General features: G+C 36.8%; 1 protein-coding gene across 1 annotated transcript in view; it reads right to left on the reverse strand.

Moving 5' to 3' along the window:
- The window catches only part of LOC134814512 (uncharacterized), an 80,168-nt gene extending 57,204 nt beyond the window's left edge, over window positions 1–22,964 (reverse strand). The window contains exons 1-23 of the mRNA XM_063822664.1: window positions 22,914–22,964; window positions 22,658–22,729; window positions 22,289–22,374; window positions 22,058–22,166; window positions 21,826–21,946; window positions 21,484–21,662; window positions 21,144–21,240; window positions 20,791–20,917; window positions 20,392–20,469; window positions 19,728–19,995; window positions 18,246–18,328; window positions 17,280–17,346; window positions 16,215–16,365; window positions 11,634–11,732; window positions 11,117–11,202; window positions 9,646–9,759; window positions 3,844–3,942; window positions 2,745–2,876; window positions 1,588–1,707; window positions 1,069–1,196; window positions 745–913; window positions 499–592; window positions 17–149 (exon numbers count right to left, since the gene is read on the reverse strand). Coding sequence (XP_063678734.1) covers window positions 17–149; window positions 499–592; window positions 745–913; window positions 1,069–1,196; window positions 1,588–1,707; window positions 2,745–2,876; window positions 3,844–3,942; window positions 9,646–9,759; window positions 11,117–11,202; window positions 11,634–11,732; window positions 16,215–16,365; window positions 17,280–17,346; window positions 18,246–18,328; window positions 19,728–19,995; window positions 20,392–20,469; window positions 20,791–20,917; window positions 21,144–21,240; window positions 21,484–21,662; window positions 21,826–21,946; window positions 22,058–22,166; window positions 22,289–22,374; window positions 22,658–22,729; window positions 22,914–22,953 — 2,652 coding nt within the window. The 5' untranslated portion in view covers window positions 22,954–22,964. The remainder of the gene's footprint in view (window positions 1–16; window positions 150–498; window positions 593–744; window positions 914–1,068; window positions 1,197–1,587; window positions 1,708–2,744; window positions 2,877–3,843; window positions 3,943–9,645; window positions 9,760–11,116; window positions 11,203–11,633; window positions 11,733–16,214; window positions 16,366–17,279; window positions 17,347–18,245; window positions 18,329–19,727; window positions 19,996–20,391; window positions 20,470–20,790; window positions 20,918–21,143; window positions 21,241–21,483; window positions 21,663–21,825; window positions 21,947–22,057; window positions 22,167–22,288; window positions 22,375–22,657; window positions 22,730–22,913) is intronic.
- Between the last annotated feature and the right edge of the window lie 249 nt (window positions 22,965–23,213).

Genomic DNA, 23,213 nt, shown 5'->3' on the forward strand with positions numbered 1-23,213 from the left:
GCGAAGGAGTAAGTACCTGGTTATCCCTGTCGATGGTGAGACCGTTGGGCCAGGAGATATTGCCGCTCTCTATTTGTGTAACATTGGAACCGTCTAACCAAGCCGAGTAGATCCCACTCTTAGAACCCCAGTCAGTGAAGTACATCTTACTGAGAAGTGAGGTGTTAGTAAGGTGTTAGTAAGGTGTTAGTGAGGTTTTAGTGAGGTGTTAGTGAGGTGTTAGTGAGGTGTTAGTGAAGTACATCTTACTGAGAGGTGAGGCGGTGTTAGCAGAGAAAGTTAGATTTAGGGTAGTAATACCTACAACTTAAATAGTGGAAAGCAATTTCCTGTAAAACCGATATATATATATTTCTTGAATTTTAGATGTTTAAACAAGTCAAAAATCAGATTAGTAGCCAGCAATCAGCATGAACGAAGAATTTTAGAGGAGCAATTAATCAATTGTAGTTGGAAAGCGAGTGAAGAGTGTCTCCTTGTCCCTGTGTGTTAACTTACCCTCTCTTGGGATCCAAAACCAAAGCTCTAGGTTTGTCTGTTTCCGCAAAAGAGTGGACAACTCTAGAGTAGCTGCCGTCCGATTTTGTCGCTCCTGTGGACATTTTCATCTTATTTGTATGATTTGGGGAGAATAGGACGATAACAATAACAGAACCGTTTTATTGAAGTGTAACCTCGTGATCTCCATCATTAGATAATATAGCTAAACATGGAGCCGAGATAAAAGTAATCAGGGGAACTCACCAATCATTTTAGTTCCCATATCAGTCCAGTACACAGTATCAGTAACCCAATCGTAGGCTATACCGTCAGGTGTCTGTAGTCCTTGGTCCACTATTTTAACAGATGAGTTACCGTCGATACTGGCAGCAAATATGGCATCAACCAGCGTGTCTGTCCAGAATATCCGACCCTGGGGAAAATGTGAAATTATCTGAGAGATGATTATAAAGTTTGCTAAAATTTTTTGACATGATTAGTGTTGCATTCGTTAAAATTTGATTGTTTGTGATTTAGAATGAATAGCCTGTTACTGATCAAACCAGTTAAATTAACCAAATAACTCACATTTTTACTGTCGAAGTCCAGGGCAACCACTTTACCCTGTACAGCAACTGATGTTTGCTGGTGCGCAGAATCTCCCAGCGGGGACACTTTCCAGATTTTATGTTTAGTGGCAAGTAACAGGTAACTCTCTGAAATTAATGAGTTCGTTCCAAGTACGATAGTTTATTTAGGTTATCATGCGACAGTTTCTCAGAATTTGTTTGAGCAGTTAAATGACTAAATATTAAGATCTAGGGGATGCGCATGTACGTAATTGAGCAGTTGCAAGGAGTACAGTTCATTATCACAACAGCGCATTAGTGATCTATATTTATGTTATTTTGTGCCAGATGTTCCCATATAATATACATTGCGCATCTTAAATGTGTTATACCCAATTCTTAAAGATCTCAGAAGATTAATATTAAACACTCACAACTTTTCAATACTGTAAATTGGCCAAAGCCCAAATGTATTAAATTTCTGTGAAATGTATTATATAACCTGTAATATAATCTGTGAAGTGGACTGCAGACTAACCTACACACTTCCCATTGACCTTTTCGTAGAAGTCATCACAGAGGCACACAGCCTGTCTATCCTCAGACAGGGTACACCTGTGCTCGCAGCCTCCGTTACCCTCCTCGCATGGTGACTTTTCTGTGGAATAAACTTTAAGTTATCATTTACGTAGCGTGTTGGTCAGGTTTATCAAATTTATCTCTGTCTGTAACAAACAAATTACGTTTTGCATAATTGCCCGCGCTTTCTCAAACTCCGATGAGTAATATGTCAAATGTAGTCAAAGTATTATGCAATATATCATTTAAACATTATCAGTAGAGACTACAGTATAAAACCGACTGTGTGTAATGTTGTGTGTATAAGTTGGAGCTTCACACCGCTTTTACACGCAGCCCCCTAAATAAACAAAGCACATGCACGTGACCTATCGACCTAATGACATGGACAAGCGCGAGGGTAATGCGCGCGTCAGCAAATGTTGTCAATGAACTTTACATTTGGGTAACAAAGAAAATATCGCGCGTTCCAGAAGACCAAGAAATAATTTCTCGAGCGAAGCATTTTTTAAATGCCTGATTTAGCGTTAAACTGCTTCTAAACTGTTCATAAGTGCTAAATAAGTGTACTAATGTATCGTAGCAGTGTTTGGAAGGACTGAAGCGGACTAGAACCCTTATAGAGGTTAATCCAAAGATACAGGCTCCAGAGGGCCAAAAAATTGAAAATTGTTTGGCTTTAAATCGTCAAGAAACAACAGATGTATTTTTGGAAATATTTCATGTAGGATTTCTCAAGGCTCCATCCTTTGGAATAGCCGATAATCATTTACCCCTTGTTTTTAGAAATGATGAAATACCTTCCTGGTTGATAGAACAGATGGAATTTATCAAAGTGAAATTCTAATTTGATACGTGTCCAACTAATTCTCATAACACTAGATTTGGAATATTTCTCTAAAACCTTTGCAGAATCGAAGATACTCCTGCAACAAAAATGCAAACAATGCAGAAATGGAATTTCTAGACACGTCAAGCCATACTTCTGACAAGTCCACAATTACACTTAACAGGCAAATCGTGCGACTTTACACCGACATGGGAAGGTAAAATCGTGTAACAAGGTACCGGCCAACAATGTTTCTAGACTTGAAGAACAAGCTAATGTGAACTAACCACATGTGTTACGATTGGTGGGATCTATATTCACTCCATCTGAACAGCCACAAGTATACAGCTGGGTGAGATCTCCGGTATTGTAACAGAAATGTGAACAGGGATTCTTTGGGGAACACGCGTTTGTAACTCCTGTAAATATGTAAATATTATGTAAATATTATGTAAATATTATGTAAATATTGTGTAAATAAGTTAGCATTATTTACTAAAAGTATTATTCAGTTTATTTTAAAGTTGAAATAAATTTAGCCGTATTGATAAATATTAATGTTGATACATTTTTCATACAGTGTGATGATACTTTGTGAGTGTGATGTGTGTGTGTGATGTGATAATTACTACTTTATTTTACTTTATCAAGATGCAGCTACTATAATACTGTGAGGTAATATTGACAACACGAACCTCATGTAGATCAGTATTCAGTAATTACATAATCATAAGATTGGCACAATGCCAAGTGAAGGAGGATATATTGTTCACTAAAATTAAAGTGCTTTGTGTTTGGATATTGATCTGCTGTATATTATGGAAACAAAGTAAGTTATGAGCTGTATATCATGGAAACAAAGTAAGTTATAAGCCACACCGAGTAATGTACTGAGCATAACAACTTTTTCTGTGTTGGTAACAAATGAAATGGAATGAAACATGAGATCTAAAGCAAAACTTAAGAATAAATTTCAAATTTGAAAGTATGTAGGTCACGCGGGGGTCGATATTAGAAGAGTAAAAACTACACTTAACAACTTTGGGCAGACGTTTGTCACATGAATGTCGTGGTATTCGTAAAATTGAGTCAAGAGTTGTTGTGCCGTGAATTTGAGTGCAAGTTGCATTGTTGCAAGTACCACTATTTTAATATCGACCCAAATTACTAAATATCCTTGCTTAATAAACACACTTAATACGGTACCACCCGTATTAACACTCAGAATTGAGTTGGATCATTTTCCGATACGAGATTGGGGACGGGTTCTATAAACAAACAGACGTGAGATCATATTTTAAACCAATCAAATGTTAAAATAGAGGTCTGAGCCCTAAATATCCTTGTTGTCAGCTTAATTGCTGTAAAAACAATAAGTAAACTCACCCAGAGTAAACGTTTCCCCGTAAGTAACGATGTCCATTATAATGCCAAAGCTGGTGACCACAGTTTCTGCTTCTGTACTGTTATCTATCGGAACCTTCCCTGAAAATAACTCATGTTATCCGATACAATTGTAGGCATATACATTTCAAAAATCCTGTATAAACATTCAGAATCACACAAATCAGAATAAACCGTTGACCCAAACTTTATGTTGAGTATTTGGCTCAGGTCTATCAGACCATGAAAATCATGTACATGTAATTAACATTATAATCCATAAACCTGTGGTGCCTCACAAATATAAACCCACGTACAAATATGATTTCTGACTACATTCCCAAACCTTTCAATGTGAAGATATCGGTGATTTAATGAACATGTGTAATTTAAGTTATGATTGATGTTTCAAGGATCAGATAGAAAATTCATTCGGCCAACTTCAAGTTTCCGATTACTTCAGTTCTGAACATCAGGTTGATCACAGGTTGATCACAGGTTGATCAAAGGTTGATCACAGGTTGATCAAAGGTTGATCACAGGTTGATCACAGGTTGATCACAGGTTGATCACAGGTTGATCACAGGTTGATCACAGGTTGATCACAGGTTGATCACAGGTTGATCACAGGTTGATCACAGGTTGATCACAGGTTGATCACAGGTTGATCACAGGTTGATCACAGGTTGATCACAGGTTGATCACATGTTGACCACAGGTTGAGCACAGGTTGATCACAGGTTGATCACAGGTTGATCACAGGTTGATCACAGGTTGATCACAGGTTGATCACAGGTTGATCACAGCTTGATCACAGGTTGATCACAGGTTGATCACAGGTTGATCACAGGTTGATCACAGGTTGATCACAGCTTGATCACAGCTTGATCACAGGTTGATCACAGGTTGATCACAGCTTGATCACAGCTTGATCACAGGTTGATCACAGGTTGATCACAGGTTGATCACAGGTTGATCACAGGTTGATCACAGGTTGATCACAGCTTGATCACAGCTTGATCACAGGTTGATCACAGCTTGATCACAGCTTGATCACAGCTTGATCACAGGTTGATCACAGGTTGATCACAGGTTGATCACAGTCCACCTTGAAGGAACAGGTCAAGCCACTACATAGTATGTTGGCACTTCTTCTCCTTACCCACATTTCTCCGTGATCGGAACAGGATCATTACTTAGAATCGATTCGACACTCATGACTCAGCAATATAATCATTATACCTTAACATGCCTTAATATATCTTAACATATCTAACATCTTACTCCATCCATTTCTCAAACCTACCAGAAGAAATCACTCGTATTGATAATTTGATAATTTGCCAAATGTAATTTCGACTTTACTGCACATACTATGAGGTTCACTAACTTAACTGCATCGCCGCCCCAAGTGTAGCCTCTAACTAGTGTTATTTCACACTAATCACACACTTATCACACACTAATCACACACTAATCACACACTTATCACACACTAATCACACACTGATCACACTAATAACCACGTAGTGCTCACACCATGTGATCACGTGACTCTACTACAATATGTAATATAAATCATCATCATGTCAAATTTGTTCAACTCATAGTGTAACATAAACATCATAGTATATCAATGTTATATAATCACATATGCAATGAAATAGCAACATATTTTGGAGCGCAGGCCAGTGCCTGGTGTATGTAAGTGTAATCTAGCACAGCTCGCCTTCTCGCCCCGTTACAATTACTTACAAACTATTTCAAAAGTATTCTCACCTCCTGACACCGCAGCGCACAATATTTGGTATTCCCTTGGTATTATATGTGTTCTATTACTTACAAACTATTTCAAAAGTATTCTCACCTGACACCGCACAATATTTGGTATTATATGTGTTCTATGGAGGGATTAGTAAATCAATGAGTGGGCTATAAGTGAGGTCATTGAAGCTCACCTTCACATTATCAGGTACATATTATAGTCTATAACTTATAGAATTCTGTGGAATATAACTGCACAATGTAGGATCCTTACAATGTAGGATGCTTATAATTTCTTAATATAATATTTCATATCCTACCCCTTTCACACGGATAAATTTTAAGCCAGTATTCTGACTCCCAAAAATGTCTTTTAAAGGGTCCTTAAAAACATCTGAATCTTTTGCGTTAGACCTTACTAACACCAAGATAAGCCCAGTCTAGATAAATTAGGATAAAACAGGCTTTCGTTAAAGTTGACAGCCACGCTTCACTTCACCAGGCAGTCAAGGTTATCTAATTTAGAATCTGTATATTGGGTATATGATAAGTGCTATACCAGCTTTAATTAGGTTTAGATGTATCATTGATAAAGGAAATCACGTGTGAGAAAGGAAAGCACGTGTGAGAAAGTGTGAAGCAAAAATACTTTCGAATGTGGCACCGTATTACGGGTGACATCATGCTGAGATAACAGTGTATGTAAGGTATGTAAGGTATGTAAGGTATGTAAGGTATGTAAGGTTTGTGTGGGGTGGTTTGTTGTGAACTTGAAATACCAGGCAACCACGTCACGTGACAGTTATATGCAGCTGGTTTGAATTAAACGAGAATAATCACAGCTCAAAGAATGAGTATTTATAAATAACCTTACAAATAAAGTTTAAACTAGTGAAGATATTTATCATCCCTCTCAAAAAATGAAATCCAATAAGATTTTCCGGTATATAATTAAACTAAGTTTTAGAAAAGCGCTGTTTTAGAAAAGGCCAGAGTTAGGTATCTGTAATTTGGTGTGTACGATATGTCATTAAATGTGCAGTAACTTAATTAGAAATGTAGGAGTTTGTGTTGTATGTTGAGGGTCTGCAACTTAATAACGTTATTATCGCTAACGTCACCGGATAATAATTGTTTTAGATGTAATGAAATTCCGACACCTCGAATCTGAATATTCTCTATCAAATGATCAGACTTTAAAAATATCACCATATAATATCGCTTCAAAAAAGAAGCCGCGAAATAAAGCCGGCTCTGACACAGACTTAAACTACACTTAACCTTCCTTTATATCTGTTCCATCTTGTACGAGTACAGAAAGCACTAAAGCAGACATGTTCCGTATAACAACCGGCCTATTATCAACACGCCAGGAGGACCCCATTATCCGGGACCTTGTCAAAGGGTCTGTCCCTTGCCCCCTGCCCCCTGCCCCCCTGCCCCCCTGCCCCCTGCCCCCCTGCCCCCTGCCCCCCTGCCCCCCTGCCCCCCCCTGCCCCCCTGCCCCCCTGCCCCCCTGTCTCCTGTCCCCTCACTGTTCGTGACTGCACTTGTGCTGTGTAGGAAGACTGTGTGTAAAACTGATTATGGAGGAGGATTTAAAGTTGGCCAAATATTGATTATGTAATATGTGAACGACCCCTAACACATTTATTTTCACATCAATAACCTTCAACCCCTGTCCCCCTGTCCCCCTGTCCCCCTGTCCCCCTGTCCCCCTGCCCCCCTGCCCCCCTGCCCCCCTGCCCCCTGCCCCCCTCCCCCCTCCCCCCCTGGGTAGAGGACCTCGTGCTCTTCATTAGACTGGTGTATTTAGTCGGGTAGTCTACGTGATGTACTCTGGCCCGGATATTTTTGGCTAGTCCTTATTAAAATATCTGAGTAAAGCGAGTAATGTCATATCCTTAAAGTCCTAAGAAGGAACACTGATCACCGGATACACATACTTCAAACCCTTTGGAGCGTTGCAGCCGAATAGGGACATTATATTGGCTTAAACTAGCTAATTAAAACTAGCTGGTTAATTGGCTAATCGTCTCCAGAGCTAATTAGATATTGAATAAGGTTCAATAATTTCGGTTACGTAATGGTTAAACTTACAATACACTCTGAAGCCAAGAGTTGACATAGCAACAAAGAGTAGTCCTCCAATCTTTTCAATCGAATTATCGGTACTCCTCTTAAATGCTTTAAGCAATAAACAATTGAATTTCCTGAATCATATCCGGCCCAATGCCACGACCAACGACCTCAACTTAAACTTGAAATATTTTCTGGCACTGAAAACTATATAGATGTTTGAAAATCATGCATGTTCATGCTTGGTTTCCGACAAAGTCCTATAATATATTAGCACCATCAGATTTCCGGCCATCGCAGGGATCACGGGACAATTAGTTTTAACTTATAGTGCGGAAATGTAGGATAATAATAGCCGGGCAAGTTGCCAGTTTTGCTGGGCCAGTTGCCAGTATTACAAGGTGATATATTTATTTTATTCAGATACCGTATGTATTACATCATCAGACCGTAGCACAGGTTTCCTTCTCCCCGTTCTTCACAAGGATGTATCATAATTAAGGGGCTATAGTGTAGACTGGACTAACGGTTGGGGGCTAGTTGTTAGTCACGTGGTTGCTATGCGGGTCACGTGGTTGCTATGGGGCTAATTCATTGGTTGCTGCAGGAGATGAGGAATGGTTGGTAGGCTGCCAGGGGGGTTTAATAGAGTCCTGCATAACCCTAATGTAGACAGGAAGGCGAACAAGGTGTTACTACACTCCTTACTTCTAATTCTAATTGCTACACACACGCCTACTATAATTACTATAATTACTACATTATACTACTATAATTACTATAATTAATATAATTACTACATTATACTACTCTAATTACTACATTATTATCCCCACCTTGGATCATAAAACCTACACTGAACTGAGGTGTACGTAGTTTTACAGCTGTGGTGGTGATTTGTCAGCGGGAAATCTAATACTCCCTCTCTTTCTAATACTCCCTCTCTTTCTAATACTCTTTCGTTTACAGTACACGATTAGAATATTACATTCCGACTATGGAGAAGACAGAACAGCGTTTTATTGAATGCAGTACGGCAGTGGTCTGAATAGAGGTGGTAGTGATACTGCTTATACTACTGGTAACTGGTTACTACTGGTAACTACTGGTAACTACTGGTAACTACTGGTGACTACTGGTAACTACTGGTAACTACTGGTAACTACTGGTAACTACTGGTACCTACTGGTAACTACTGGTAACTACTGGAGTACTGGTGACTACTGGTAACTACTGGTAACTACTGGTAACTACTGGTAACTACTGGTAACTGACACCATGTACTACTTGCACAGTCAAATCTTTACTTACCGCCTCACTCGGTTCACTACTAGTTCACTACTTTTTCATTGCTTTACCCATCAGATAATTGCTTAGTGTACAACCAACCACAAAACTCCAGTAACTAGAGCTTGACTGTGCCACGAGGAAAAGAAGCTTTTTAAGTGTATGATTTTGAGAAGAATTACGATGAAGACAAATTTGTAAGATCAATTCGGTAATTTTTTCAGAAGAGCTTTTATTTTTATTGTGAGCAGTAAACATGTGACTAGTAAGAGTTAAAGTTGTACTGCATTATGGGGTTCGTTATCTTATTATCATAGTTACAGTTACACAGTTAGCTTAATATCATAGGCTATTCCTGTGTTTATCTATAATATAAATAATATGTAAATTCTAACATTTTGAAAGATGATGGTGGTGTGTAATTTATTGAGCTTTTTCTTCATTTACAACCAGCGTGAGTTTTGAATTGAGTATGTTTCACAATCACTGTCATTAAATCTTAAGTAGTATAAAGGGTATCTAACGGTTACCAAGGTTACAAGGAAAAATAACAAGACCGGTAATCGTTTTCCCTTATTACTAAATTCCAGAAACCCCCAAACAACATACCAATTCTCTTCTTACTAATTAATTACTAATTACCAATTCTCTAATTACTAATTAATTACTAATTACCAATTCTCTTCTGCTGCCAGTCACTCCAATAGAAGTACCCATCTAGGATGGAGAGACTAAACCCCTGACTCCCGTAGAGTTGTATCACTTCTCTTACCACGCCGTCCTCATACCCTGAAAACATAACTGTTAAAATTCCCACACTTTTTTATAACATTTACTGATAACAGTCTTAAAGTTACTAATAAAAGTCCTAAATGTTACTGATAACAATCTGAAGTGGTTACCCTGACAACCCTAACAATCTGAAGTGGTTACCCTCATGCAATTAAACCGTACAAATAAATAACAACTAAAAGTAACCTGTAGTAACCTGTAGTAACCTGTAGTAATAACAACTAAAAGTAACCTGTAGTAACCTGTAGTAACCTGTAGTAATAACAACTAAAAGTAACCTGTAGTAACCTGTAGTAACCTGTAGTAATAACAACTAAAAGTAACCTGTAGTAACCTGTAGTAACCTGTAGTAACCTGTAGTAATAACAACTAAAAGTAACCTGTAGCTTTAGTAACCTGTAGTAACCTGTAGTAACCTGCAGTAATAACAACTAAAAGTAACCTGTAGTAACCTGTAGTAACCTGTAGTAACCTGTAGTAACCTGTAGTAACCTGCAGTAATAACAACTAAAAGTAACCTGTAGTAACCTGTAGTAACCTGTAGTAATAACAACTAAAAGTAACCAATAGTAACCTGTAGTAACCTGTAGTAACCTGTAGTAACCTGAAGTAACCTGTAGTAACCTGTAGTAACCTGTAGTAATAACAACTAAAAGTAACCTGTAGTAACCTGTAGTAACCTGTAGTGACCTGTAGTAACCTGCAGTAATAACAACTAAAAGTAACCTGTAGTAACCTGTAGTAACCTGTAGTAATAACAACTAAAAGTAACCTGTAGCTGAAGTAACCTGTAGTAACCTGTAGTAACCTGCAGTAATAACAACTAAAAGTAACCTGTAGTAACCTGTAGTAACCTGTAGTAACCTGTAGTAACCTGTAGTAATAACAACTAAAAGTAACCTGTACTAGTAACCTGTAGTAACCTGTAGTAATAACAACTAAAAGTAACCTGTAGTAACCTGTAGTAACCTGTAGTAATAACAACTAAAAGTAACCTGTAGTAACCTGTAGTAACCTGTAGTAACCTGTAGTAACCTGTAGTAACCTGTAGTAACCTGTAGTAACCTGTAGTAATAACAACTAAAAGTAACCTGTAGTAACCTGTAGTAACCTGTAGTAACCTGTAGTAACCTGTAGTAATAACGACTAAAAGTAACCTGTAGTAACCTGTAGTAACCTGTAGTAACCTGTAGTAATAACGACTAAAAGTAACCTGTAGTAACCTGTAGTAACCTGTAGTAACCTGTAGTAACCTGTAGTAATAACAACTAAAAGTAACCTGTAGTAACCTGTAGTAACCTGTAGTAACCTGTAGTAACCTGTAGTAACCTGTAGTAATAACAACTAAAGTAACCTGTAGCCATGATCTGATCGGTGTACGCGTCAATCCAATAGACTATCTTGTTAGGCATGTCCAGTGCAATTCCATTAGGTTGACTTCTGAAGAGGGTTTAGAGTTGTGAAATAAGGAGCCTCAGGGTGAACCCCTAGTATCATGACAGTCAGTCAGTTTAGATATAAACATGACATGAGCATGGGAAGTTACAGTACCATGCCTCATGATATAGCAGAGTAGCGGGGACAGCTAACAATAACCCTTAATTAATCTTTGTTTAATGTTAGTTCCTTAGAGTGCACTGAGACAATTAGTCTAAAGAAATACCAGTAACACCAGTAAAAGGGGGTTTCAGGGTTTCATTGAGGAGCACTAGTCACTACCCAGCACTAATTACTAATTACACTAATTGGGAGCACTGCCCAGCACTGACGCCTTTAAATCTTTAATCACAATCGATTTAGATTTGTAAGCTGAACAGTGAGGTATTATTATATTGTAAACTGTAAAGGGTGTATAAGATAGAGGACGTTACCCTGATTCGGTGAGGTTAGCTAGAACAGTGAGGTTGGCTCCAGATAGTTTAGACCGGATAATCCGAGCGCTAACTCCCCGGTCACTCCAGAATACGTACCTGTGTAATGTTATTAGGTGCAACAAATAAGTAACGGTAACTTTAGGTAACGCCAATAGATAACGGTAACTTTAGGTAACGCCAATACGGTAAGTAACGGTAACTTTTGGTAACGCCAATACGGTAAGTAACGGTAACTTTTGGTAACGCCAATAAATAACGGTAACTTTAGGTAACGCCAATACGGTGAATAACGGTAACTTTTGATTTCGCTTTAGATGTTTGTAAGGAAAACAAAAGAAAACAACAAATATAGTAAATAATAATTTATTGTACCTAATTTGTAGTGACCTTCAATTATAATCAATATGCTTTAGTAGTGTGCATGTAATTAGTAGTAACAATTAGTGTAATTAGTGTGTGTAATTAAGTTCTAAAGTTTTAAAAGCCTGTGTAGGTGTTACTTAATTACTTTCAGTACAGTTAACTCTATTCTGAAGCGTTAGGATGAGATAAAAGTGACAGTTATTTACAGAGTGTATAATAACGGTCTGTAGTTGGTATTACTTAAGAACAAATCATTTAGCTGTCTTAAGGGGGCCGGGGGGGGTCTTCATCAAAATTCTCTCGAAATTGATTTTATAGTTGTTTCTGATAGAGGGGAGTGATATCTATCAGCTGCTTTTGGTCCCATGGAAAAATATTGTTCCTAGCCAAAATTATCGCCAGTCAAAGGTCAGCACTTATGTGTAATTGTATTGCGCGAGCGATTTTCAATCGCGCGCCCTGAAAATCGAGTCTAAAAATCTATCTTCTCCTACATTTTTTGAGCAATCACCCTGAAACTTTCAGAATATGTTCTATGGATCATTTAGAAGATATCTGTCGAGCCGAATTTTGAGATAGGCCTTAGAAGATTTTTTATTCAATTTTGAAAATCTTGGACCTGGAAAAATCGTCAAAAAATGAGGTCCAAGATTTTCAAAATTAAATAAAAAATCTTCTAAGGCCTATCTCAAAATTCGGCTCGACAGATATCTTCTAAATGATCCATAGAACATATCCTGAAAGTTTCAGGGTGATTGCTCAAAAATGTAGGAGAAGATAGATTTTTAGACTCGATTTTCAGGGCGCGCGATTGAAAATCGCTCGCGCAATACAATTACACATAAGCGCTGACCTTTGACTGGCGATAATTTTGGCTAGGAACAATATTTTTCCATGGGACCAAAAGCAGCTGATAGATATCACTCCCCTCTATCAGAAACAACTATAAAATCAATTTCGAGATAATTTTGATGAAGACCCCCCCCCCCCCCCGGCCCCCTTAAGTTATTTGCTAACGTTTAACAGTGTTCACACACTATTTGGTTGAGTGAGATGGTTGCAAAGTGGACGTAACGTCACCATTCTTATTTATAAACCACTCAAAAGTTACGCAACATTGGAATGTGTTGCGCTGTAAATTACTGTTCCAAACACTAAACGTGTTGGCTTACAAACGTGGACAATAATATGCTTGTTTTGAAGTGTTTGATAGTAATTTGCTTGCGTCCTTTAAGTAGGTACTGTATAATGTGTTTTAGATGTTTTACACAAATGTTTATTAGAATAATATGCAATGGAGAGTTTAGAGAAGGTAGAGGAAGAAAAATAAACTAAATTAGGTGATCCCAATAAACCGCTCAGTTCAAATAAAGGTCTGTTGAAACATGCATGAATCTCTATCATCACTACATTTGTATCGGAGTTTATTTTCAACACTTCAATGTTTCGTCGCACGACATTCCTCATCGCTAATACACAAAAACATGCCAGCACGCAACAATAGAATATGTTGCACTGCTGCAGTGATTTAATTAGGAAAGTGCGGCAATTAATTAGCAGAATGATAGATGTAGCCCTACAAGATAATAGTATTTGTGATAACAATGTCTGGAGTTGTGAAGGGTATCTATTCCCTGAGGAATAGGTGGAGTCATTGTCGCGTTGTGTCTACTAAACATACGGTACTAACTACTGCAGTCAGCTATCTCATCATACAAACAATCACACATTTCAGAGGGGCGAGACAAAAAGTTCTTCTTTCTAAAGCCTAGTTATAGAGTCCTTCTTTCTAAAGCCTAGTTATAGAGTCCTTCTTTCTAAAGCCTAGTTATAGAGTCCTTCTTTCTAAAGCCTAGTTATAGAGTCTTTCCTTCTAAAGCCTAGTTATAGAGTCCTTCCTTTTAGTCTAAAGCCTAATTATAAAGTCCTTACTTCTGAAGCCTAATTATAAAGTCCTTCCTTCTAGTCTAAAGCCTAATTATAGAGTCCTTCCTTCTAAAGCCTAATTATAGAGTCCTTCCTTCTAGTCTAAAGCCTAATTATAGAGTCCTTCTAGTCTAAAGCCTAATTATAGAGTCCTTCCTTTCTGAAGCCTAATTATAGAGTCCTTCCTTCTAGTCTAAAGCCTAGTTATAGAGTCCTTCCTTCTAGTCTAAAGCCTAATTATATAGTCCTTCCTTCTAAAGCCTAATTATAGAGTCCTTCCTTCTAGTCTAAAGCCTAATTATAGAGTCCTTCTAGTCTAAAGCCTAATTATAGAGTCCTTCCTTTCTGAAGCCTAATTATAGAGTCCTTCCGTCTAGTCTAAAGCCTAGTTATAGAGTCCTTCCTTCTAGTCTAAAGCCTAATTATAGAGTCCTTCCTTCTAAAGCCTAATTATAGAGTCCTTCCTTCTAGTCTAAAGCCTAATCATAGAGCCCTTCCTTCTGAAGCCTAGTTATAGAGTCCTTCCTTCTAAAGCCTAGTTATAGAGTCCTTCCTTCTGAAGCCTAGTTTAAATAGAGTCTTTCCTTTTAGTCTAAAGCCTAATAATAGAGTCCTTCCTTCTAGTCTAAAGCCTAGTTATAGAGTCCTTCCTTCTAAAGCCTAATTATAGAGTCCTTTCTTCTAAAGCCTAGTTATAGAGTCCTTTCTTCTGAAGCCTAATTATAGAGTCTTTCCTTTAAGTCTAAAGCCTAATTATAGAGTCCTTCCTTCTAGTCTAAAGCCTAGTTATAGAGTCCTTCCTTCTAGTCTAAAGCCTAGTTATAGAGTCCTTCCTTCTAAAGCCTAATTATAGAGTCCTTCCTTCTAAAGCCTAGTTATAGAGTCTTTCCTTCTAAATCCTAGTTATAGAGTCTTTCCTTCTAGTCTAAAGCCTAGTTATAGAGTCCTTCCTTCTAAAGCCTAATTATAGAGTCCTTCCTTCTAAAGCCTAGTTATAGAGTCCTTCCTTCTAAAGCCTAGTTATAGAGTCCTTCCTTCTAAAGCCTAATTATAGAGTCTTTCCTTCTAGTCTAAAGCCTAGTTATAGAGTCCTTCCTTCTAAAGCCTAATTATAGAGTCCTTCCTTCTAAAGCCTAGTTATAGAGTCTTTCCTTCTAGTCTAAAGCCTAATTATAGAGTCCTTCCTTCTAAAGCCTAGTTATAGAGTCCTTCCTTCTAAAGCCTAGTTATAGAGTCCTTCCTTCTAAAGCCTAATTATAGAGTCCTTCCTTCTAAAGCTTAATTATAGAGTCCTCCCTTCTAGTCTAAAGCCTAGTTATAGAGTCCTTCCTTCTAAAGCCTAATTATAGAGTCCTTCCTTCTAAAGCCTAGTTATAGAGTCTTTCCTTCTAGTCTAAAGCCTAGTTATAGAGTCCTTCCTTCTAAAGCCTAATTATAGAGTCCTTCCTTCTAAAGCCTAGTTATAGAGTCTTTCCTTCTAGTCTAAAGCCTAGTTATACAGTCCTTCCTTCTAAAGCCTAATTATAGAGTCCTTCCTTCTAGTCTAAAGCCTAATTATAGAGTCTTTCCTTCTAGTCTAAAGCCTAATTATAGAGTCCTTCCTTCTAGTCTAAAGCCTAGTTATAGAGTCCTTCCTTCTAGTCTAAAGCCTAGTTATAGAGTCCTTCCTTCTAAAGCCTAATTATAGAGTCCTTCCTTCTAAAGCCTAGTTATAGAGTCTTTCCTTCTAAATCCTAGTTATAGAGTCTTTCCTTCTAGTCTAAAGCCTAGTTATAGAGTCCTTCCTTCTAAAGCCTAGTTATAGAGTCCTTCCTTCTAAAGCCTAATTATAGAGTCTTTCCTTCTAGTCTAAAGCCTAGTTATAGAGTCCTTCCTTCTAGTCTAAAGCTTACTGACTGAATTGTGTTATACTGCTATAATGACCAAACTGCTATATATATTATATAATGACCAAACTTACATTCTGATTGTGATAGAATAAGTCCTAATTCCAAAAGACAAAACTATAGTTATGTCTGTGAATCTTATGTTGCACGTACAATACGTTTATCATGTTGCACGTACAATACGTTTCTCATGTTGCACGTACAATACGTTTCTCATATTGCACTTACAATACGTTTCTTATGTTGCACGTGTAATACGTGTATCACATTGCACTTACAATACGTTTCTCATGTTGCACGTGTAATACGTTTCTCATGTTGCACGTGTAATACGTTTATCATGTTGCACTTACAATACGTTTCTCATGTTGCACGTGTAATACGTGTATCATATTGCACTTACCCGTTTATTGGGTCCACTTTGACACTCCTGGGACTGTCCCCGAATGTAGCGAGGGTCGCTATCTCACTTCCGTCGTTTGTGATAACTACCAGTGAGTTACTGATATCGTCAACAAAGTAGATGTACTTGCTTATCCAGTCTATACTCAAACCTGGGGTATTTAATATTTTATCACTATTCATTAAATAATTAATATCATTAAATGAATTTCATTTCTCAGTGGTGGCTCCACTCAAACCTGGGGTATTTAATATTTTATCACTATTCATTAAATAATTAATATCATTAAATGAATTTCATTTTGTTAACTCAAAAATGTTTTTCTAGCGAGTTATGTTGAATAAAACGTATGATAAATAACGAAAGAGGCAGTGTTAATGTATGCCATGGCAGTGTTAGCATAAAAGAAGTTTGAATCTTGAAACAAGAGCTTCTGAGTACTCCACGAAGAGTAGTAGTAGTAGTAAGTAGTAGCTAGTGCTGGTAATGTGTAGAGTAAAAGTAAGTGAGTAAAGAAAAAGGATTGTTTTCAAAGTAAAAGGATTGTTTTCAAAATATTACTGCTGTCTCACGAGTCATTATTAGGACTCACTCCAACGTATATTCAATACATTTTTCGGTACACTCATCATGGTCACACATTAAAACTTATGATTCCATCGTTTAACTCTAAGTTTGGTGAGCGAAGCTTCTCAGAGGTGGCTCCAAAGATCTACAACCGTCTGCCTACTACCATCACATCAGCTGAATCTCTGGAATCCTTTAAAGCATTTCTAAAAACTTTCTTATTCAAATTGTCTCAGCATGAACTTTGTCACTGACCGATTTTGGCCTATATTAGTTCTTCTTTAGTGTTAGTTCTTTAATTTTACACTTCACTCTTTGATTTTAGTATGATCGATATATTTTCAAGTATATGATAAGATGATAGCAGTCCTAACATTTATCATGATAGTGTCTGGGATGACTAGATGAAACACTGAGTTTAAGTGTATCTTAATAGTGGTGTTCTTAAACTTCAATTTATTATTATTATAAAGTAGGAAAATGTAGGTTAAAACTAACCTGAGGGTTGTCCAACATTTTCTCTGACTATAACAGGACTCGCTCCTGCTTCAACCTTCACTATTTGCTGAAATTATATTTATGCTTCACTATTTGCTGAAATAATATTTATCCGTTAAAATAACCTAAGCAATAAAATATGATATATTTTTCTTCAAATTGCAAACTTTAAATAAGTTTAAGTAATCATAATTTTAGTCCTTAACTTAATATAACTTAATATAAAGATTAATATAAATATTTCCTCATTTACCACATTGACTAACATGGTGTTGTGTCAGTCCCTAGGTGGATAGCCAGCAAAGAGGTAAGAATGTAAGGAATGTAACAACAATGTGAATAATGTGAATTATGATCCCACACGCCACCATCTGTTTAACAGAACAAATTCAGGCTCACTACACATGGTATCTAACAGATGTTTATGTAAAATAGCACAACAAAGTATACATAATTAGTTTATAAATAGTATATCATATTATATAATATGTAGAAATTGATTGATAGATTGGTGGAGCACCACCCGGACAATTAGGAGGTACTCGGCACTAAAATGTTAAATTGCAATCAATTTTAAGGTATACCCACATTATATGTTAATATAATAACACTACCAGGAAATCAAAATAATTCTTATCTCTCACATTAATTTAGAACAGTGACACAGGGTCTGAAAGGCACAGATACTATATCTAGTATATAGTTGGTTAGGCAGACTATCTAGTATATGTTATATAGTTGGTTAGGAAGACTATCTAGTATGTTATATAGTTGGTTAGGCAGACTATCTAACTTATTTTATATAGTTGGTTAGGCAGTCTATCTAACTTATGTTATATAGTTGGTTAGGCAGACTATTTACTTATTTTATATAGTTGGTTAGGCAGACTATCTACTTACAGAATATCTGATGTCACTCCAGTACACAGTGTTGTATATAGTTGGTTAGGCAGACTATTTACTTACAGAATATCTGATGTCACTCCAGTACACAGTGTCAGTCAACTGATCGTAGTCTATACCAACTCCTACTTGCATCAGATCGTCTCCTGGTTATGTGAACTTCAGTTAGATTATAAAAGTAAGGGGTAATGTGAACTTCAGTTAGATTATAAAAGTAAGGGGTAATGTGAACTTCAGTTAGATTATAAAAGTAAGGGGTAATGTGAACTTCAGTTAGATTATAAAAGACTCTATCACACGTAAGGGGAAAGATTGTTAATATTGATTACTGACTATACACTACCTTACAAGACTTTTTTATAACGTACGAAATGCGACGGTTTTCCCGAAATTTCGCCATATTTTCGGACCGCCAAAATTTCGGTCGTCGTAATAGAATCCGTCGCATTATTTTTAGCTTATTCCAATAATTGTGGCTTCATCGATTAATTTTGTTCTTAAAAAGTTGGTGATATGATGGTGGGACAAATAAACACAATATTCCATGATGAATTTAATGTCAAGTAATACGTTTTAAATTTACAATAAATTACATTTATGTGCTAACATAAACGTCTTATAAGAGACTAAGTCAAGATAAACAATTTAATACCAAACTCAATAAGTGAAACTGAAAGAGTCGAGCCGGACCCCTATTAGAGGAAGATGAAGAAATCAAGTTTCATTTTGTTTCAACATGATTTTACCGATTTTTAGAAAATTTTGAATTTCCTTTGTGTCAGAAAACAAAATGATGAAAAATACCCTTATTTTCTGTGACGTCCGAAATGTGACGGTTTTTGTTCAATTTCGCCATATTTTCGGACCGCCAAAATTTCGGTCGTCGCAAATTGGTCCGCCACAAAAATGTCTTGTAAGGTAGTAGAAAATACAACACGCGGTATTCCTTAATTTCAGTTTAAACATCTCTTTAATTAACAATTATTTCTCATCCACTGACTTTACTTCTACATTTCACACCGTTTACTATTGCAATCTCCTCTAGTGCTCCTTTATTCAGATATTTTGGCACTTTGCCAATGTTTGCGATAATGACCTCATAAGCGCAAATCCAGGCCATGTGTATAATAAAACATGGCCTCGATACATTGTTTATTGTATATTGTATACATTGTTTATTGTATAGGATGAACAATACCGCCCTTTAACTCGTGTATCGTGTATTTTTAAATTCTGTTTTGCATACTTTGTTTACGGACTGTCGGGACTGTAAGCTACGTAGCGTAACAGTAGGGGATTTTTAGAAGGCGGTTTATTCATGTTTACATTACTGCGGTTTAAGTGCACGTTTATCTTTTTGAAAACGCCATACGTACGCGATATCAAGTCACGCATTGAATACTAAACAAAAGGATAACAATAGAAATGAACAGCTGTAATATCACTAATGATTAATAATTAATAATCTCACCAAGTCCTAGAACAGGATAACAATAGAAATGAACAGCTGTAATATCACTAATAATTAATAATTAATTAACTCACCAAGTCCTAACACAGACTCCTGTTGAGACTCCAAGTCCACAATAACAACACTCAGCTGGTCAGTATAGAGCAGAGTCTGTGTACCCTTAGTGCACGTGCCAGTCTCCACATCCACATGGTTACCTTCCTGACACAGACACACTGGACTTGTGGTGCCGTTGTTAGAGCTGGTCACACAGAGGAACTCACAGGTTGTGCTGTCACATGGGTTAGGTTGCAGGGGGGTCAGCTGGTAACTGAATACTGATACTGCTGGGATGTCTTCTAGCTGGAGGGAATATTTGATTTTGTTTATCTGATTTTATTACGGGTTATTTGCTGATATATTAGATCATACAGTAGTGATCTTAGTTGAAGTTGGCCCCTGGTATGTGATTTAGAAGAAACTGGATGATGTATTGAACTGGACGTAAAGAAGTTGAGAGAGGTAAACTGACAATATCAAAGAGGCTTTAACTTAATTAATTAACTTAATTAATAATTTAACTTAATTAATAATTTAACTTAATTAATAATTTAGCTTAATTAATAATTTAATATTATTGAGAATGATATGCTTTTAAAAATAAAAACAAATTCACAAGAATATTTTATCCGATTAACATAATTTAAAAGACAATTATTTTAGTAAAAGCTCGCAATGAATAATGATCTTTTAAACTACCTCCAAGCCCATGAACTGTAGAGGCTGTTGGATTATCATTCCAGAGCTCTCAAATCGTGTTATCAGTACTCCATTCTCCTGCAGAAAATAAAAGTTGTTAGTTAAACTTAATTTCAAAGCTGTAGAATTTAGCATAAAGTATTCAGATATAAAGAAATGTATATCATGGATGTAAATTCCAGTATTTCTGCCTTTCACACCAGAGGTGGCCTTGAAACCCTATATGTAGTGACAATTAATAACAGTCCTGACACTGTTATTAAGAACTAAAACATAAAACGAAGGTGGTGTTAGTTCAGGTGGTGTTAGTTCAGGTGGTGTTAGTTCAGGTGGTGTTAGTTCAGGTGGTGTTAGTTCAGGTGGTGTTAGTTCAGGTAGTGTTAGTTCTCTAATTCTCACCTCTCCCCCAGAAGCAACATGAGCAGTAACAACTCCTCCATCAGGTAAACAAGCCAGGTAAGCCAGCTTGGTTACAGGTGGTCGTGATCCTGGTACTTGCATCTTACTTCCCACACAGTCCTCTGGTCTGTGGTATTTACTGGGTCATCTTATTGTTGAGCTACAGTTCATGAAATTTAATGACGGCTAGATGTACAACTATTATACAATGTACAATGTACAACTATGTACATCTATTATACAATGTACTATGTACTAATGTACAACTATCGAATAATATGTACATTTTTGTACAATCAAAACTTGGAAGTATTAAATGTAACACTGTATGTGATAGTTGTATGATAATGTACCCGCAGAATGGAGATATTGTCAGAATGGTATCAGGAGCGTTTGAATCTTCTCCCAGCGTCATAACAACCAGGTTACCAGTTGGGTTGAGCGATATCCCTGTAGAAAAGTTATACACAATGTATAATGTATAATGCATAATGTATAATGTATAATGCATAATGTATAGTTGAGCGATAACCGTGTATAAAAGTTATTGGAAAACCGAAAACTCTTACACAAACTTGGACATTTCATTGAGCAATACATTTTATTAGATTTATCGGTATCAATCATAGTTTGTGATTCCTGGGATTCTTTGCACAGACTGATACAACTGAAGAATAAAAAAAAGAAACTAACCAGACGGAAAGCTCAAGCCTGCAGCAACAACTGTAATTCCCGTACCATCTAGTCCAGCGAACATAACATTACCGCTGTAGGGCTCCGTCCAGAAGAACCCTCCCCTGGTTTGATCCACCACCAGATCAAACGGGAGGTTGTCAGGAGGACGGACTAGAAGTGTCCTTTTATTCGTACCACTGAGGATTGTTGTTATGTTAGCATCAACTCCTTCGTCTTTTATCTACAATTATAAACACAAAAGTGGCTTGTAAGTAGTAGATAGTAACTAATAAATCAAGTTTATAGAATTCAGAAAAGATTATCTTCTTATCCAGTAAGATATTTGTTGATGCAACTCACTCGGTGACGTATATGGTGGATATAGAGTGATCTGTCCAGTAAATGTTTCCCGTGGAGACGTCTATATCAATACCAGTGGGGTGGTGTATTGAGTTGGTGGAAACAAGTTCTTTTACAGGTCCTATTAGAAGATTTTCATTAGTTCTCAAATTATCCTCCAGTAGACCACATGTAAGGAGGTAATAACACAATTAATTCCAAGCTACAAAATATTGTAAAAAACGAAACTTACGGTCGTCATCAGAGCTGGTGAGCACTTTATAAATAGAGTCCTCAGTCGACAGATAAAGTAAGTTTGTCTTTGCGTTACTGGCCAACGAGATAAAACTTGTTCCCTCAAACTGAAAATATGGTTTCCTTTAATTTCGTTTTGATTTCAGGGCAACATCAGATGACCTGGTTCTGTAATTCCGATGCCACAAATATTGGAACTATAGATAGAGTTCAGCAATTATGTACATACCTTTAAGGAACTGAGGGTGCTGTCAATGCTTTCTGTGATAGGGAACTGGTATATTGATCCTTTCAGAGCTATGCTTAATTTCTCATCTGAAATATTCACTTATTTGTAAAATGGAAAATGTGTTATGGCTTTAGAATCATCAAGACACATAGCAGTCACACACAGTGCTAATCAGACTGATACCACGACATTATTTAGAGAATTAGGCATTATATGAGAACACGATTATATTGTAATAAACCAATACATTTGTGACTTCATATTCACAAATATGGATGAGGACTCAATGAACATGCATTAATTTTTGTGAATAATTCTTGTGGGAATAATTTGCAGTTCAAAACTTTACAGAATAATTGTAACACATACCACATGAAGCAAAACATGAGGTTGTTACACGTTCTGAGCATCTCAAGCAGCCGTCTTGCAATCTCACAATATCTGTTAAAGTTGAAATCATCAAATAGGATCAGAAATATTTTAGACTAGATAGGAACTGAAACATAAAATAGAAGCAGGCAGCATTTTGTGTTTCAGATATATTTCTGATCACTAAGGATCCGTGATTGGATAATGGTGTTATAAAAATATGGAATGTCAAATCTTTAAATTTAAAAGCACTCACCAAAGAGCTGAAATAGCAGAACAAAGACTGCTATGTTCATCTAAAAATATTCAATTTGTTAATTACAGAAACAAAAACAATAGTAAGGAAGGCTAGATAACACACAATTCTTTATTCTTTTTTTAAATCAAACAATATATTATATTATATTAAAGTCACTATTGTGACGGTACATTAGAACTAGACAGAAACAAAGTGTGAAGGGCCTGAACGGAACCCCTCGGTTTCAGTTCCTTGTTTAACACTGCTGTACAGCAAGAACATCCACCGGGTTCTCCAAGGATGGGCACATAGCTCACT

Source organism: Bolinopsis microptera, chromosome 4, assembly GCF_026151205.1.
Source record: "Bolinopsis microptera isolate Bmic1 chromosome 4, MBARI_Bmic_1.0, whole genome shotgun sequence".
Classification (NCBI taxonomy): Eukaryota; Metazoa; Ctenophora; class Tentaculata; order Lobata; family Bolinopsidae; genus Bolinopsis; species Bolinopsis microptera.